The sequence below is a fragment of the Daphnia magna genome, linkage group LG1 (genome assembly GCF_020631705.1).
Source record: "Daphnia magna isolate NIES linkage group LG1, ASM2063170v1.1, whole genome shotgun sequence".
In the NCBI taxonomy this organism is placed as follows: domain Eukaryota; kingdom Metazoa; phylum Arthropoda; class Branchiopoda; order Diplostraca; family Daphniidae; genus Daphnia; species Daphnia magna.
The window spans coordinates 13,683,861-13,700,330 of NC_059182.1; the positions used below are offsets into that span (position 1 = coordinate 13,683,861).

General features: G+C 40.2%; 1 protein-coding gene across 1 annotated transcript; it reads right to left on the bottom strand.

The window, feature by feature from the left end:
* Window positions 1-220: 220 nt before the first annotated feature.
* LOC116921746 (lachesin) lies at window positions 221-11,146 on the bottom strand. Its single transcript, XM_032928091.2, has 10 exons — window positions 10,453-11,146; window positions 7,040-7,404; window positions 5,157-5,293; window positions 4,623-4,808; window positions 3,561-3,753; window positions 3,407-3,478; window positions 3,221-3,277; window positions 2,958-3,077; window positions 1,310-1,480; window positions 221-1,197 (listed from the first exon to the last, which is right to left on the bottom strand). Exons 2-10 carry the CDS (start codon window positions 7,098-7,100, stop codon window positions 872-874), a joined length of 1,323 nt encoding a protein of 440 aa, XP_032783982.2. The 5' UTR covers window positions 7,101-7,404; window positions 10,453-11,146; the 3' UTR covers window positions 221-871.
* Between the last annotated feature and the right edge of the window lie 5,324 nt (window positions 11,147-16,470).

Sequence of the window (16,470 nt, forward strand, 5' to 3'; positions counted from 1 at the left end):
GAAAATTCGGCCAAAGTGAAAATACAACAATTTCAGTCTAACCGATGGTGCGCTAGAATGTTCACTGCTTTGTTGTCTCTTGGTGCCTTTGCCAAAATATCGTTCAAATATTGTTCCCCACAGTACAGCTTAGTTCATACATGGCCACTTTTATAGGACGGATGACTTGAGAAATTTATCCCGATGGGGAAGAAAGATATAGGAAAGCAACGCATTTCCATCACTTTTGTTGTTATCTTTTCATTCCTGCAAATCGGATTACACACGGACGCGCACAGTTAATAAGAAACACACAAGTCTCTTTCAATATTATATATACACAGGAACGGGGCATACTCATAGTCATGAAGAGGAGCAAGCAAACGTCTATCGATCAGAAAGAAATGGATATATACCGTAGTTTAAAAAGTATGGAGATGAAATAACGAGATTATTGGGTTTATAAAAAGATTGGGGAAAACGACAACACACATGGTGGGATGGGCAATCAAGTACGTACACACACGGATGTGTGTATACAACAGATGAATTTATTATATAGGCTGTATATGTATACTGTGCAATGATAAAACATTTTTGTCAGTTTTCCTCTTTTTTTCAGTTTAAGTTATTGAATTACTCAGCTGATCGTGTAGCAGAAAGGACATGGGGTGAATATTCTCTCTTTTGAACAGGTAGGAAAACTGGCCTTACATGATCTGACTAGATACAAAAAGAAATCAATCTGAAGTCATTTTCCTTTCTCCAAGATGACCACGAGTGATGCCTAAAACAAGATGAATCATTTTGTTATTTCAATATTAATTACATTCATTATTAGTTTGTTTTTAAATGACTTCCCAAACGATGATTAAAGGAACCCTAACGACTATTAGAGGAGCGCAACGATTAAAGAAAAGAAGGAAATGATAGCGACGAGGTAATAACTTTGTGGTCGAACAGCTGTTTGTGCGATCGAGCCACTGCTTCGAATGATCGACATCTTATTCTGGGTGGGTGATTGGATATTGTTATTGTTGGCTCGGCGGCTACTGGGGCCGGCGGGCGGTGTGACTCTCCCAAACGTAAAGTGCGTTGTTGTCACCTCCAGCGAAGTATTGTCAGAGTCATCGACGCTGTCCGGCTCTTCAGCCCCGCCCTCCTCGTCGTGGTCAGACCACCTCCCAAGCGATTTTTCCTCCTCCACCCTTTTGGTAGCTGTATGTGACAATGTAAAAAAGTGAGCAAAATGACGATTTTTTGACAAATGAAACAAATTGCCAAGAACAGATTGATACAGGTAGATGTTTAAAAAATGCAATTGACTTGCCATAGACTGTAATGGTGCCTTCTGAATCTCCGATCGAATTCTTTGAACAGCACTTGTAGCCACCCTCGTCAGCATTCGACGAAAGCTTCAAGTGGAGCCGTAAGCGGGTCGTGTACGTATTGACATCGAGCTCCTCCATGCGGTACTTGTCGTTCGGTATAATAATCTCCCCTATAGTGTGTCGTGTCAGGTGAATGGTAAAACAATACAACCGTTATTACAAAGAACGAACAATTCAATCCCATTATTCCATTCCACGCGTCTCCACAAAAAAAAGAATTCACAAAAGCTCAAAAAGCAAACTGAATTTTCTCGTCCTTTGATTCCGTTTTACTTTTTCACGTCACAGCTATATAGCTTTTCAATCGATAAGTGCGCACCGGCCCATTTTCATCCCACGCCTAGCAATGTATGATTCACTCGGCGCCCTTGATACGAAAACCCTGTTAGGTATATGCTGATGGCAATGGTTGGGATTTATCGCTTGACATCGCCTCGCCTGCCAACGCCCTCGTATTTGGAAACACGAAATCAACAAAAGAAGAAACAATACCCTGCCGAAAAACAAAAATAAGAATCGGTCTTTTTATCTTTTGGTTCAAACGGGTGTGAAAGAGCAATTGAGGGTGGATCTGTGTAACCACCAAGAGTCATTTGATTTTCCTTTTGCTGCGTGTGATGATCACTGGAAAGAGTAAGCACCATGTCCCATAAAAGAAAGAAGGGGAGTCTCTGCTTGATGGGCCTCTGGTGTTGTGATGACATTATCGCTGCCTCAAAGAATGCCGGAATGAAGGAGGCCGGAGAGTCGTTTCATCGTTGTGAAAGGGAAACGAACCCGTTGAAGCGACAAAGTGGCGAGAAGGGGAGAGAGTAGTGCGAGCAGTATAACAACTGATCGAATCTGCCGGTGACAACGAACGCGGAAAATGTCAACTGCCATCAGTGCGCGTGTGTCTGTAGGCGAAAAAAAAAAAAAAAAAAAAGGAAAAGGGAAAAAATTTTTTTCTTTTATATATTTTTTTTTTAAAAAAATAGTGAGGGCGAGAGAAAAGAAAAGAAGAAGCCTCTTCTGGAAAAAATAAATAAAATAAAGCAACAATCCGAATCATTGACATTCATGTAGGAATCTCCACGCGATAGGATTTCCATTTCGATATAAAAGGCAAACGAAACAATGGAAAGGTGTCAGAGTTGATCCGATTTTTCCTACGGCTTCTCTATGTAGGGATTACAAAGTCAATTTAATGCCACTCGGCCGTCATACATATTCCGGTCCAGAGGTCATGCATACGTAAACGGCCCCAGTTCAACCCTCCCACCGGGAGTTTAGATTCCGGGAAGAAAAAAAAAAAGGTTAAAGGCAGAGGTCAGCTTCGACTGACTGAGTGAGTGGCAAGTCAACTATTCGAAATAGTTTGAAGGGCAACCAACGAATGATTGATTCACCAGTTTGTCAGAACGCGTTGCTCTTCAAACTCAGTCATCACCCCAAGAAGCTACCGATGTGGATGTGCAAACTAGATAGACTCGCAGAGAGTTGCGTCAGCAGCAACTTGATCATTTACGGCCGGTTATGCATAATAATCGAGTAAATGTCAGGCAGGAAATTGTGAGAACTAATGTACGAAAAGATTATAGATTTTACCGCTTTCTCTAGCCCAATAGTTGATGGGCTTTGGCGAAGCTTCTACCATGCAGTCCAAAGTGATGTTGGAGCCGAGCGGTCCACCGACCAGCTGATTGTGTACTTGAATGATTGGGTAGACTGTTAAATGCCAACAAGTCCAAACAGCGTCGGTTGCAAATGCCATATGCGAAAGAAAAAGATTTGGAAAATAAGTGTTTAAAGTTCTTGGCATAATTGCCATTTATCGATCGTGGTTCTACCAGAGACGAATCGAAACTTACAGTGAACATTGACGACAATCCGCCGGCTGACAGATGGAGGGACGTTATTGCTGGCAACTGCGTTTCAAGAAAAACAATCGGAATGAAACAAAACTTTCCAAGAACTACCGAACATATTTTGCTATGACAACTGGCTTTTGCAAGTGGATTCTATTCTTCTTTCAAGAATGAAAATGATAAACTTACTGCACAAGTAGGCTCCCATTTCAGACCGCGTGATCTTGTGAAATGTCAACACCTCGCCTTCGAATATGGGAACTGTTTTGTATGTAAACGCAAAACAAAGAAAACAGATTATTTGGATACCATCCTTCTTTTCAACGTTCAATCAACGGAGGACCTTTCTGTTTTTGAAGGGCTCCGCTGCGGATGACAATGTCTTGGCCGTCTTCTCGTCGCCAAGTGACCCGTGGCTGTGGAAATCCTTTCGCCTTGCACGACAAGCGAGCCATTCCGCCTTCCGGAATCAGTACCTCTCCGCCGCCCTCTTCGTTCAGTATGTCCGGCGGGACGACCACTTCCAGCGAAGCCGTCTATAAAGATTAGATGTGCAATGTTAGGAAAGAAAGAAAGAAAAAAGTTGACACACGTTCACAGTAACATTTCTTTTCACAGCCATTTTGTCTGTTGTTTCGTCTCTTGTTATTTGTCGACTTGTTTGGATGTCCTTTTCCTCCAAACATGTTTACGAGGAATTTCACACACAAAAAAAAAAGGGAGAAAGATTTGACAAGGTGGTTGCGCACACGCACTCGATGACACACGGAAGAATTAATGGCCACCTCTCTTGCATCTATCCTCGGTCTCCCTTTCGTCTTTTTACGAGCCACTTTCCATGCACGCTTGATGGCGTCCATCAGGCGAATTCTTTAGTACACGCTACAGATACCATTGTTGTTGAAGAGGCCGTTTCTTTCGTCTGCGACATTGAGCAACAAACACACAGCCATGTGATATGTAAAAAGCTCCCTTTTTTTCATTTAGTTTTATTTTACTCGGTACCAAATATCACGTTCAACTGGGCATCAACCGACCATTTGAACGCAGCCGTGGTTTCACTTTGCAAGCCGTTTTTCCATTTGCCAACCAAGTTGTTGGTTTTAGCTATGATCCACTAAACTCTCAATTGCTCTTTTCTTCGACCATTGAAAATCATCCAATAAAAAGGAAACAGATAACTCTGAAGGAATGAAAAGAAAAAGGGTTCTGCCGGTTACAAAGCAAACTGGGGACAGATTACTGAACAATATGTTTCATCACAAATCTCTGTTTCAAAAAGATGATTTGATTCTTTGATCAAAACATTTCATCGCAAATTAGTTTTCGTTTCTTTGATAAACGAGGAAAACAACCACACAAACGAAAACATCTTGGATTAGATTCAAAGTAAAGTGGATTTTACCTGACTGAGCATTGGATCCGAGTTGATTTGACACATGTAAACTCCTCGGTCTGAACGGTGGACATCTCTGATGTGCAATGTCCACGTATGCAGATCGCTGTGCATGACAGACAGCCTCGCGTTGTTGGTCAGCACTCGATCATGCATAGCCAAAATGCCTTTATCGTCTGCCTTGATCCAGGCCACCTAGTATTGAAGGATGAAACAAAACAGAACGATCATTTCCTTTCAAGTCAAATGTTTTCGTTTGCCAGAACGAGAAACACATTCCCTCGGCATCAAAAATGCAACGAATTAAAAAAAACGAAAAAAAAGAGGACTGGATCGGGAGGAAAACACACAAAAAGGGCATAACATCCAATTATAACTAACGATCCCGTAGTCAATTTCTTTTTTTGTCTGTTTTTGCTACTAATCAGTTTTTCTTCTTTTGATTCGATAGATTGTTTTTTGTTTTGTTCTTTTCCTTTTCTTTCATCTCTTTTTATTGTTTTATTCCATCTCTTATCATTAAAGTCTTTTTAAAAACCGTACCCGATGTGGGCCAATGTTGAGAACGACGCAGGTAAAGGAAGCGTCTCTTCCATTGATGACCGTAATATTCTCCATCGTCGATCCGAAACTCGGTGCCGGCATGTTGGCGTTGTTGTGATGATGCTGGCCGTCAATTCCTACCCCGGATTATGGCAAACAATATTCACTTCATTAATTAAACACAAGATGTTACAACGTGGCTCAATTTAGTTTGTTCTTTCTACATCATAGTTTCATCAGCCCAGCAACCGCACGTCACTAAGCTAGTTAAAAAAAATAAATCCTATAAAAGCTAAAAACAACAGGGCGTACATCTTCCCTGTAATGGAGGACGGATATCTATCAAACCGAGATGAGGGAGGGGATTTTGAGGAAACAGCCAAAGTCGGTTGGTATATACAAAAGTTTTTGTTGGACTATTAAAATAAAAAGAAGGCATACTGGAGAAACAGAGAGTTGAAGAGGGGGGCGATGCGGATGTTTGCTATACGTCAAGTTTGTGTAAATAAGTTGATGAATCCTGGCCAAAAAAGACTATTATCGATGGCGGATGAGATAGGAGAGAATCAGATATAGTCTCCCTCTTTTCTCTATATGGCACATCATCATCAACTAGTAAATGTTTAATGGCTATGGAAGCGGCGACGAAAAGAAAAAAAAAAGGCGACGTCATGTGCAGAAGCATTTGTTACAGGCAGCATTAACGGTTGTGTGTGTGTATTGCCCCCTGTGCGCTAAGTAAAAAGAAATCGAGAGGAGGAGGGAGCTTCCACAAGGGAGGAGGGACGACAAAACGGATGAAGAAGACAGACGAGCAGAAGAAGAAGGATTCGTATCGACCGAAGAGGTTACAAAATCTCTGAACTCCTTTTGACCTGTCCATCCGATAACGAAACGGAACACTTAGTTTTGAGGGGGGTCTTTAACCTAAAGTGGATTTATGTAATGTTATTTCAGGGAAATCCAAGCTTTGTTTGGCAAAAAGATGATCATTTCTGTTTGTTTGCACTAAATGATTGTTTAAAACATATATAAATTCCTCTGTTGTTGAATAACTCAGGTCAAGCGCTTTCATTCCGGGCTATTATTTTTATTTTATTTTTTTCATTTTTTGGCCTTCTTTTATTTTTAGATCCTAACTGGGAATTTTCAGGGCCGTTATTTGCTTTGCCATCCATATTACAGGAAAGCCGTAAGTGTCTTTGACAGTTTTGGTTCAGTACAAAAAAAAAAAAGAAATTGTTTCTAACATAAGAATTCAGCTTCGACGTTCTGAAATTTTACATTTTTTACACACGCAACGATTATATAGCCATGACAATGTTTTTCCGTTTCCCTTGTGTTTAGAAGCATTTCCCGAATTTTTCAGGGAAAAAGAAATTGATCTTCGAATCGCATTTTATCGAGCTTACACATTTGAGGTACACTTCCGAGCCCTGCCGGACAACTGCTGATGAGTTAATAGGATTTTATCAAACAATGAGATTTTTGCAATCTGATTAACTCTGGAAATCGATCGCCCATAAAATATGCAACTGAAAAAAAAGAGAAAGACTAGCGAGGATAGCAAAAAGAAACATCCCCGAAACTCCAATGGACGGTTCTAAAAGTCATCTCAAATTGATAAAGAGTTATTGAACAGTCAAGCTTTATCGGAGATGTGGGAGGAGTAAAAGAAAAAAACCCAGATTCATGGCCACCCAAAATAAACCAAGCAAATCTATCTCAGCACATTCGTCCACCCCCCAAAAAAAAGAAGAGGAAAATTGTCAACAAGAAATCCGAACCAATTTGTCAACGCGCGACTGTAGCTGCGTTGTAATATGAATGAAAATGAATGTGTTTCAAGCTAACAGAATAAAATATAGCGCGACATGTAATACCTGTGAGAATGTGAAGAAGAGCCAATAAGAAAAAGCTCGCCGTCGTCATGTCGACAACCATCAATCGCAACTCTTTCGCTATATAAAAGCAGACGGCCGAGAGCGAAAATAGTTGGGGCCGGATGCGAGAATGAGATTTTTTCTTCCTGCTCACTGTTGATGCTGCCAGATAGTGAACGTGCGCCTGGATGTTGCCGAGATGCGGCAAAAACGATGTTAACCCGCGTTCCGGATGGCATGTACAAAGATACACAGCACTTTCTCACACAATATTACATCGTTTTCCTTCTCCGTTCCGCCTTTTCTTTCCTTTTTTTTTTTTGCGCTTTTCTTGTTGTCTTAGATGGCGTCTCGACGACTTGTATCTGTTTAAAAATAAAGAATACATGATTTTCGTACAAGCACAAGAGAAAAGACACCAATCAGAAAAATAAGCGAATGGAACTATCAATCAGTCGTCGATGATGCACGCCGATTGTCCCTCCTCACAGGAAGAGGGAGGAACAAGATCGACTCACAATCGAATTACACATGTAGTATGAAACTGAAAGGAGCTGCTAAAAAAAAGGGGGGAGGGAATCCCACAAGAAAGAGAGAGCCGATTTGTCGCTATGTTAGCCTTTTGGGCTCTTTTTTTAGTACTTTTCATCTGCTAGCCTCTCTCTACCCCGCTCTTTCACTCTTATTGGAATATATAGGTTTATACGATCGTCGTTCAGCCCGTCGGCTTCTTATAGCGAATGACGACGGGGCAAAAAAAAGGAAAAAAAACTGGAGAGGCTATACATATCCACGGATTACTGAAGAAGAAGAAAAATAGGGCGGGTTGGAAAACAATTTCTGCTCGTTTTTCACGAGCAAAGATCAACGAGGAATCCTACCCTCCTCTAACAACTTCTTTTTGGCACTGATTATAGTTTGAATTGCGCGCCATTCGCTTTCCATTTCGACATTTTGTTATCTCATGTACGCAAGGTCGATATGAATATTATTCCCTTTTCTTTTTTCACGAATATATATCGTAATGTAAAAATCTTTATAGAACAAGGCGGCCATAAATGAAATGTTTTCTTCTTTTCAAGGCATATGCCATCCCGTTTTATTCGTGGAAGATGAAAGAACGCGCATAGAAACGCAACGATTCGATTTCTCGTGTAAATCCAAACAGCTGGTTACACGTGACGAGCAATTTCTGATGTGATTCTTCCCCCCCCCCTAAAATTCCTATATTCTTTTATTGCACATACATAGAAACAGCAGAGCCAGTCTTTCATCAATGTCTTATTCTCTCTGTGTGACAGTGGCAAGTCGTTGAGCGGGCAGGAAAGAAAAAAAAAAAAGGTGTCAACCGTTGCGGCTGTTCAGGGACTATACCCCGCACCGAAAACCCATTGACACGACACTCTAGGGCCATGTCCAAATTGTCATCATCCAATCGGTGCAAATGTAATGACATCTATAAATACAGTCCTCCTCCTCCTCACCACCTTCAAGTATCGTCCTTATTTTTCTCTCCAGTGGTTTCCTTTGGGCTTTGAAAAAAAAAATAATAATTCAGGGAAATCGATTTGACATAAAAGAAACAAAAAAACAAAAATATCTCTGAATTGTACACGAATTTCTGATTCGACGCGCTATATACGATTCACGAAGCTGATTGTGTAACACTGAAGCCAATAAATAAAGAAAAAAGAGTGCGAGGGCCACAGTTTGTGTGCCACGATTTCAGGAGAGTTTGCCTCTTAAGTGAAATGGTGGGACAGCAACGTGATTCATCATGCTGGTCAGGCAACAGTGGCGCACATTGCCTCATAGTGTGTCCGTCCCGCTTCTTCTTCTCGGAAATGAATGGGATTCAATCACCCCGTCATGTCTATGTGCGGATACCCCAAAAAGACAGAGACGGACAGACGGACTGACACAGAGAAAAGGCAATGGGTTAAACTATCCTATATGCTTCACTTCGTCCCGTTTCCCCCTCTTTTTCTCTCTCTCTCTCTCTCTTCTTCCGCTGTTGGCTCCTGATGTTTCTTCTTCCTTCTGTGTGTTTTAGCTCTGTCCGCCTGTCGTCCGTCCAACTCACTCATTTCGTATTCTGACAGACCCCCCACAGCCAGAAAGTGGCGTATGCGTGCGTGCTGCAAGCCGCGATAGTACAACAGTCCCGCGGCTATTTAAACCCTTCTTTTCTGATTTTTTTTTTTTTTTTTTTTGCCCTTCTCTCGTCTTCTTTTATTTCCAACAGACCAATTTTGCTTGCTCAATCCCTTCGTATAGAGTCCCTGCAAGTTTTGCCCGTCTTCCATCGCGAAAGCTTTATGCAATGCAGTTTCTTCGGGGACTGGTCTTCTATGTGCTGCCCATTTTCTTTCGCTTGTCCGCGCGCATCTGTCCCTCTCCTGACTGCAAGCGACGAGCATTCATTGTAATTATCGCAAACTTCAACGCCAGACGTCTACGCACTTCGTCCCCTATAGCCCAACGGCAAAGCTTTACGAATCTACGCGATTTGCGACGCCTCTATTGGCTTTATCCGGCTGTATGGAATAATATACGAAATAGCTTCTATATGTGCGATATCGTTCGATTCATACGCCGTCATCTTAACATCTTTGGCGTTCGGATGTTAGAGTGACGAATGAGAATAAAAAAACAATTATTGGTATACATTAGACGTATAATGGGAATGCGATGAATTGAATCAAAGAAAAATTTTTTTTTTTTTTTTTTTTCCTGACGTTTTTAGTGGAGAAAATAGTTTAAAAGAATACTCCTGTGTATGGTGGCTCTCATCACCGTTCCGGCCCGGAAAAAAAAATCCGATGGCTCCTGTTCCGGAGTGCCGGAACCGCATTAATACTAAGACCCTAGCTTCACTTATCTTAATATAGAATTTTATTTTTTTTATTTTTTTTTTCTTAAGGAAAAATTGGATGCTTCTTTCAAAGGAAGCGTTGAATACTGGGGGGATGGGTGCCAATTTACTAGGAAGCAACCACATTGTTATGAAAAAGGAGGATATTAATGATTGTAACGTTTAAAAAGGGCAATCAAATGACATTCCCAGAGGGTCTCGATCAAATGGATTTATAAAGTGATACTACATATTTCTCCGGCTTATTTCCTGAAAAAAAAAAAAGTAGAAGCAACGATACCCATCGTGATTGCCCACTTTGCAACGAGCCAACAACCCTTCCTTAACAAGAACCATGGTATTCATTACTCCCCCCGAACCTCGAAAAGGATATAGTCATTTCTCAGAAATAGGTTTTTTAAACAATGACATTGCCATCACGTTAATAAATTAACATTCACGCGAATTACATCACAGTAAAAATGAATTTCAGTCTGACGGTGAAATTCAATAAACAAATGAATATCTATTATAGATTAGAGACAGGTATTCAACTCACCTTAAAAACGTCAATCTCCAGTGTTTCACTTGTGATTTGGCTGTGAAACTATATCGCAAAACTAAAACAGTCAACTCACTTTTATGGGGGCTTCAAATAATTCAGAGTTCAATGGAAACAGTGTAACAAGTTCTCGATTGGAGACGAGGGAAATCGAGTGACCGATAAGCAGCTCGTCACGATGAATACTGAAGAGGAATCGTCCTCTTTTCGGTGACTCGTACCACCTCAACGAATAAAGGGCTATATAGAGGGGAAAAACTTTTCACTCCTCCCCTCCCCGTTGAACGACGTACAGCTCTCAGCGGCGTCGGCGTCGGTGATCCCGTTGGTGCATCATCCACCGAGAGACAAAACAATCATCATCACTGTTGCAATCGAACTTCTTCTTTAATATCCAAAGGTTAGATTGATGATGACCAACAGTGACGAGGCAATCAAACGATGACTGAGATTGAAACGAAGCTACACACTATGCACAACTAGTAAAAGAATGATAATGAAATCATTTCGGTCATCAAATGGCCAGTTCTGTTCGTACTGAGCTAATGAGGCAGCGTGGATACGACAACTTTGTACACGCAATCCTCCACATGTCCGTTGCATTTCGTTGGATGTCTCGGCTAATTTCAACCTGCTAATTTGCTGTGATCTTTCCTCTCTGGTCCAGCTCAACTCCTACGACGTCATTACGACGAACTGGACTAAAAACAAAGAAAAAATTTTTATGAAACGTTGCCATATTTAAAGTAAGTAGGTCCATTGAACGCGTACACATTTTTATTCGCTAAAAATAAAGTACGATTTAACAATGCAGCTTTACGACAATTTTCAACACCACAGTTCAATGCAGACAGAAATACCCTGTTTTTCTCTTTTGATGCTTCGTTAAGGATAGCTCCTTCTATATTCATGGTAAAATAGGACATGAAATCAAACTTGGTCTGCCTTGATCTCTTCCGTGAGCATTCAGCAGTCGACTACATCTCGTCTTGATAACATCTTCCATTATCTACCAGCAGCAATTGACAGCGTATGATAATAAAGTGTGTACTTATTACAGGCAAAAGCAAGACAGATAACGAGTGATGTGGCTCGTTACTTCCGTCGTTGTGTCAAAATTCAATCTTCGATGTAGTTACTCTTTGATACCATTCGCTTCCTGTCTGCGTTCCCCTTTTTCTAAGCACAACTATACACAGCGACCCAATCAAACAGTTGTACAACGTATACACTATAATGATATGCAAGGTTATGGTCTATTGATGTCGAGTCAACACCGGAGAACTATGGGTTTTTTTTTGTTGTACATCTTGCACTGCGTTGTATACGCAAATCATATGCAAAATATAACTTTCTACTTCACAGCTGAAACTCTTTCTTCTACTTACGCTGGCTGCTTATTGATGCGCGTAAATCCACACACACGAAAAAGAAGGAGGTAGAGGAAGCTATAGGCTATATAGCATTATTCACATAATATTCAAAGAGGCGAACAAAGAGAGAATATATATATATATACAGAGAGATGATAGAAATGAAGAGAGTCGAGTCAGTCTAAGATATAGAGAACTGGTTGATGATTGATTATTCAATGCTATATGTGTGTTGATGGGAGAGAGCGCCCGTCGTGATTCGATGCCGCATGCAAATTTGTTCAACCGCAGAAAAGAAGATGAGATGATGAGCGCTGCAATCTCAACGACAGACTTCATGTAGGCAAAAATAGCCAGCAGCATTCGATGTAGGGAAAATAAACCCATTGGACGAATTGGAAATGCAACTCCAGAGGGCAAAACAACGAAAAGACAAGTAGAACATGACAAATGTTCGAATAACGCGTGAATGATTTCGTGTACACACAACAGTAAACAATAAATAGTCTATACGTTATACGACTGCTGCATATACTTTTGAAACATGTGTTTGTAGATAGATGGTGATGCGGTGCATAATCTACGTGCGGTCCCGAAAATCAGCCTCTCTTTCTTGTCTTCAGCATTTTATCTATCGATCGTTGTCAACGACGTCGTTTTGTTTTTTTGTTTTTTTTATTCGAGATTTATTTCCTCTTCTTTTTGTGTGTGTATTTGTCTGTTCGTGCAACTCGCTCGATTGTTTTCCACACAGATTTAGGCCGGGCACAAGAGAAAACAGTGGAGCATTCGAAATGGCGACTGAACGTGTTGACGGGTCCAAAGTCAAAATAACAAAACCTAAAAAGTGGGGGAGAGCTAGAAAGAGAAATAAGAAAAAACTGTGTTGTCACAACACATCAGACCAGTCGGCCATTTTTTCCCCTCTTAACATTTATCTCCTTTTTTTTTTTTGTTTTTTATTTTGATGTGACTCAATCATTTCTATTTAATAGTTTCTCTTCTCGCAGTACTTTCCACGAAAAAAATAAACTGTTATGTCATTAATATTTGATCTGATGACTCCTACGTCATTTGACGCAACAAACGGGACACGCGGACGAAATAAAACGGCCAAACATTTAATCCCGCACCAATAATTCAAATCTCCTCGACGTACATGCAAATGTGTGTCCTGTACACAGCACGTGTAACAGATGCACTTACAAACACGGGCGCTGTAAGCTTCTACAGTTGTTTTCTTCATCTATATACACTATACTAAAACAGTGTGTATCTATATAGCTATTACACACACAATGTTCCTTATATACTACGAGTTGTTCCCATTTTTTCGGTTCGTCTTTTGCTTTGCATACACGCTCGTCGTGCTATTGCTCTCTTTTTTGTCCATAGCTGTGCTCTGTTTCTATCTCTCTTGCCTTATATTCCATTCCAGCTTTCAAAACTTATAATTGCTCGTGTGTGTACGTTCGGAATGGAGCGTGCTCGATCCTTATTCCACGTCTCTCTCTCTCTCTCCTTATATTCCTGCCCACATGCAGATGAAGAGAACGCGGCAATATCGAAGAGGCAGCTAGTGCCTAGTTTAGTAGATATATATGTAAGACATGTATATACATATCCTCACCACCCACTTGCATAATCACGAGAAGCTCTCCTATCGAACAGTGGGTGGTAGGGAGTCTTCCCTAATTAAATTCATTAATAAGCCCCCCCCCCCTTTACATATAGGCATCACGTTTGTAGAAAAGTCTATGGATCAAAACGATAGTTGGACTATATATCTTATACAGATACCTATACATCTTTTACAATTTTTTTAAAATGATGCAATAGTTTATTATCATTAAAAGAATATAGGTCTACGTCATAGTCTCATCTGGTTTAGGAAAAAAGGAGAATACAAACTAAGTGGAAGAAATGGGGAACGAACATAGTGAACACACTTCAACTGTCAAGTGTCGTTTACACACACTCTTGTGTGATGATCGCGACTTGGTGTGTGTGTGTGAAAGAGCAACACACCAGTTTGTCGAAACAACCGACTTGTCTCTATGTGGCCAGTTTTCTCAGTAACTCGTGATATTGGACCCTTGACGATGACACTCTTGTGATGATGTAGCAGCGTGAAAACGCATCGTTCCTCCCACCACTGCCGTGTTTATAGACGTCCTCTTCTTTCACATTTAGACGCTTTTTACAACTTGTGTCTGAGATGTTTTTTTGTTTTTTTATTGGGACGAAACAAAACGGTCTGTTTAAGTTTCCTTTTTGCTTCCTTTATTAGACACTGTCGACACGGCCAGCGTGAGATCATCACGCAGAGCCATTACCATCCCCACAAGAAAGGCAGAAGTGGAGCAGCCTCGGGAATGGACGTGATAATGGCAGCACGACACTTGGCTGCATTATAACTCGGCAGTAGAGTTCCTCCGTGCTGATATCATCTTCTTATAATTGTCACTTTTCTTTTTTCTTTTTGAGTCAGAATTTTCAAATATTGTTAATAACAATTTCTAGCGTGAAATAAAGAAGGAAATACGTTTTAGCTTAGCTACTTATGGAAACATATATCCTTTTAATGATTAAATATATGTATACACACTATATATTTCATTATCGCATTAAACAAGTGAAAAAGATAATGAAGATGCCCCTCCATATTATGGAATGGCCGTCACGAAACTCAGACCAATATGAGGAAGAAAGAAAAGACGTGACCGTTGTTGATTGCGAGGGTTGAGTAGAACTGCTGACAACCGGAGCAAAGAATTTTGTTTTATTTTTGAGAGGGAAAGAGTGAGAAAAGGAAAAAAGAAATGAGGTGACTTTTAAAGTAGGTAGGTAGGAAAAGTATGCAATAGTAGCGAAAGAAAATTGCATTACAAGTTTTTGCGTGCTGGTGCGGATGGGCAAAAGAAAATGGATTTAAAAAAAGAAGGGGGTAGGGAGAAGAGAAAGCCAAACTTGTCGTCTGTTTTTACTAGCCCCCCAAGACATCGCTTTGTACTACAAGTGGAGCACATACTGTGTGCAAATACTGAAAGAAAAATGCAGCCTCAATGTACACGTACATAATGACATTGACAGCGGTGTTTTCTATTCAAGTGGGAAGCAGATTGTGTTCAAATAAATGAAAGTTTGAATCGGACAACACAAGCAGAAATAGACGTGAATATGTAAAAAGAAGAGCAAGAAACGTGTAAAAAGAGGAATAAGAAATGTTTGAAATGAGGCAAGGATTATTCAAACCAATTCAAACTTTTTAGATCTCTTCAATGTTTCTCTACTAATTTGTAGGGAGTTACTGATGCCTATTTATTGAATTATTTAAAAAAAAAAGTACCTGATGTAGAAACACGGGCAAACAATTTGCGGCAACTACACACACGTCCGTATTTCCAACTGACTTTCATAAATAAATTAACATTTCACAGTCTCCTTCCGAGATGAATATGTGTGTGTAGTTGGGCATCTGTTTTACACGTCCGCAGAAACATCTGCTAAATGAAATGAATATAAGAAGCTCTACTTATTGCAGAGTTAGACTACTGAAGTTGCAGAATTTTTTAAAAGCTTTGCAACTCTAACGCCAAACATCTGACAAAAGAATAGCCAGAAATAAAGTGTCTGCCTAAAGAAAGTTGGTGTTGTACACGTCGTGATTTTCCCCACAAGTTAAAATCACCACAGTCAACGAAAGAGAAGAAAATCTATTTTTATGTATCAAGTTCGCGTTTGTCAAGACGACGACTTTTGCGTCTACAGTACAATAAAGTTGGCTCTGTCGATATTCACGACTCAATTGTTTGGCTGTTACCTTCTCGCTGTCGATCCTTAAAAGTTGGGGGATCACCAGGATTTGAACTGCTGAATAAGAACAGCTACAGGAGATGCTTCTATTCTCAACATTTTACCTCTTTAATTTCATTAATAGTTAACCTGCTCTTTTAGATTCAACCTGTCCATAAAAGAGCAGTGTTCGCAGTTACGAGGGGAAAGGTCTAAATACACAAGAAAAGATGATCAAATTCATGATAATATATGGGTTATTTCCATCAGATGAATATGCCAAATGCAATTCAAATAAAGTAAGGAACAAATTCTTCATGTAAAAAAAAAAACAAGTGTTTGGTTCTACGTAGGCTTTTTTAAGCTTCATATTCTTCTCAATTGAGGCTTAAATCTCAGCTTAGGTCGCCACTCTATATCGTCCAGCCTCAAGTCACTCCCGTGTCTCATCTGCTGTAATGCACAAACAAAAAATAAAACCACATAATAACAAGCTAAAAAGATAAGAGATTAGCCAAGAAACTCGTGCTGTAGGCAAAGAATTTGTGACGTAGTTGCATATATAGTCTCTTATTTATAATCTCAGACACACATCTGTGTAGATAGGCTTCGTTTTCACGGAGATTAGACTCATTACGATGGAATTAAGTCAAGCCACTTGAGCACAAGATTTATAAGACAAAGGAAAAAAAAAGAAAAACGAGCGTGAAAAAGAAACAGAGACACACGGCATATAATAGCCAGAACAATAATAACAACAAAGAAGTGGCTTGTTGTTGAGATTCAGTGGACTGTTGCTCCATCACGGCTCATCGGCGACCATCCGCCAGCGATAAGTTATCGCTAA

What these genes read in the sequence shown, in the direction of transcription:
- LOC116921746 (XM_032928091.2), bottom strand. Translation starts at nt 7,100, where the DNA reads ATGGTTGTCGACATGACGACGGCGAGCTTTTTCTTATTGGCTCTTCTT. An exon ending in TCAACATTGGCCCACATCGG is followed by an intron (nt 4,809 to 5,156) that starts GTACGGTTTTTA and finishes CTTCAATACTAG; the next exon opens with GTGGCCTGGATCAAGGCAGA. An exon ending in CTATTGGGCTAGAGAAAGCG is followed by an intron (nt 1,481 to 2,957) that starts GTAAAATCTATA and finishes GACACACTATAG; the next exon opens with GGGAGATTATTATACCGAAC.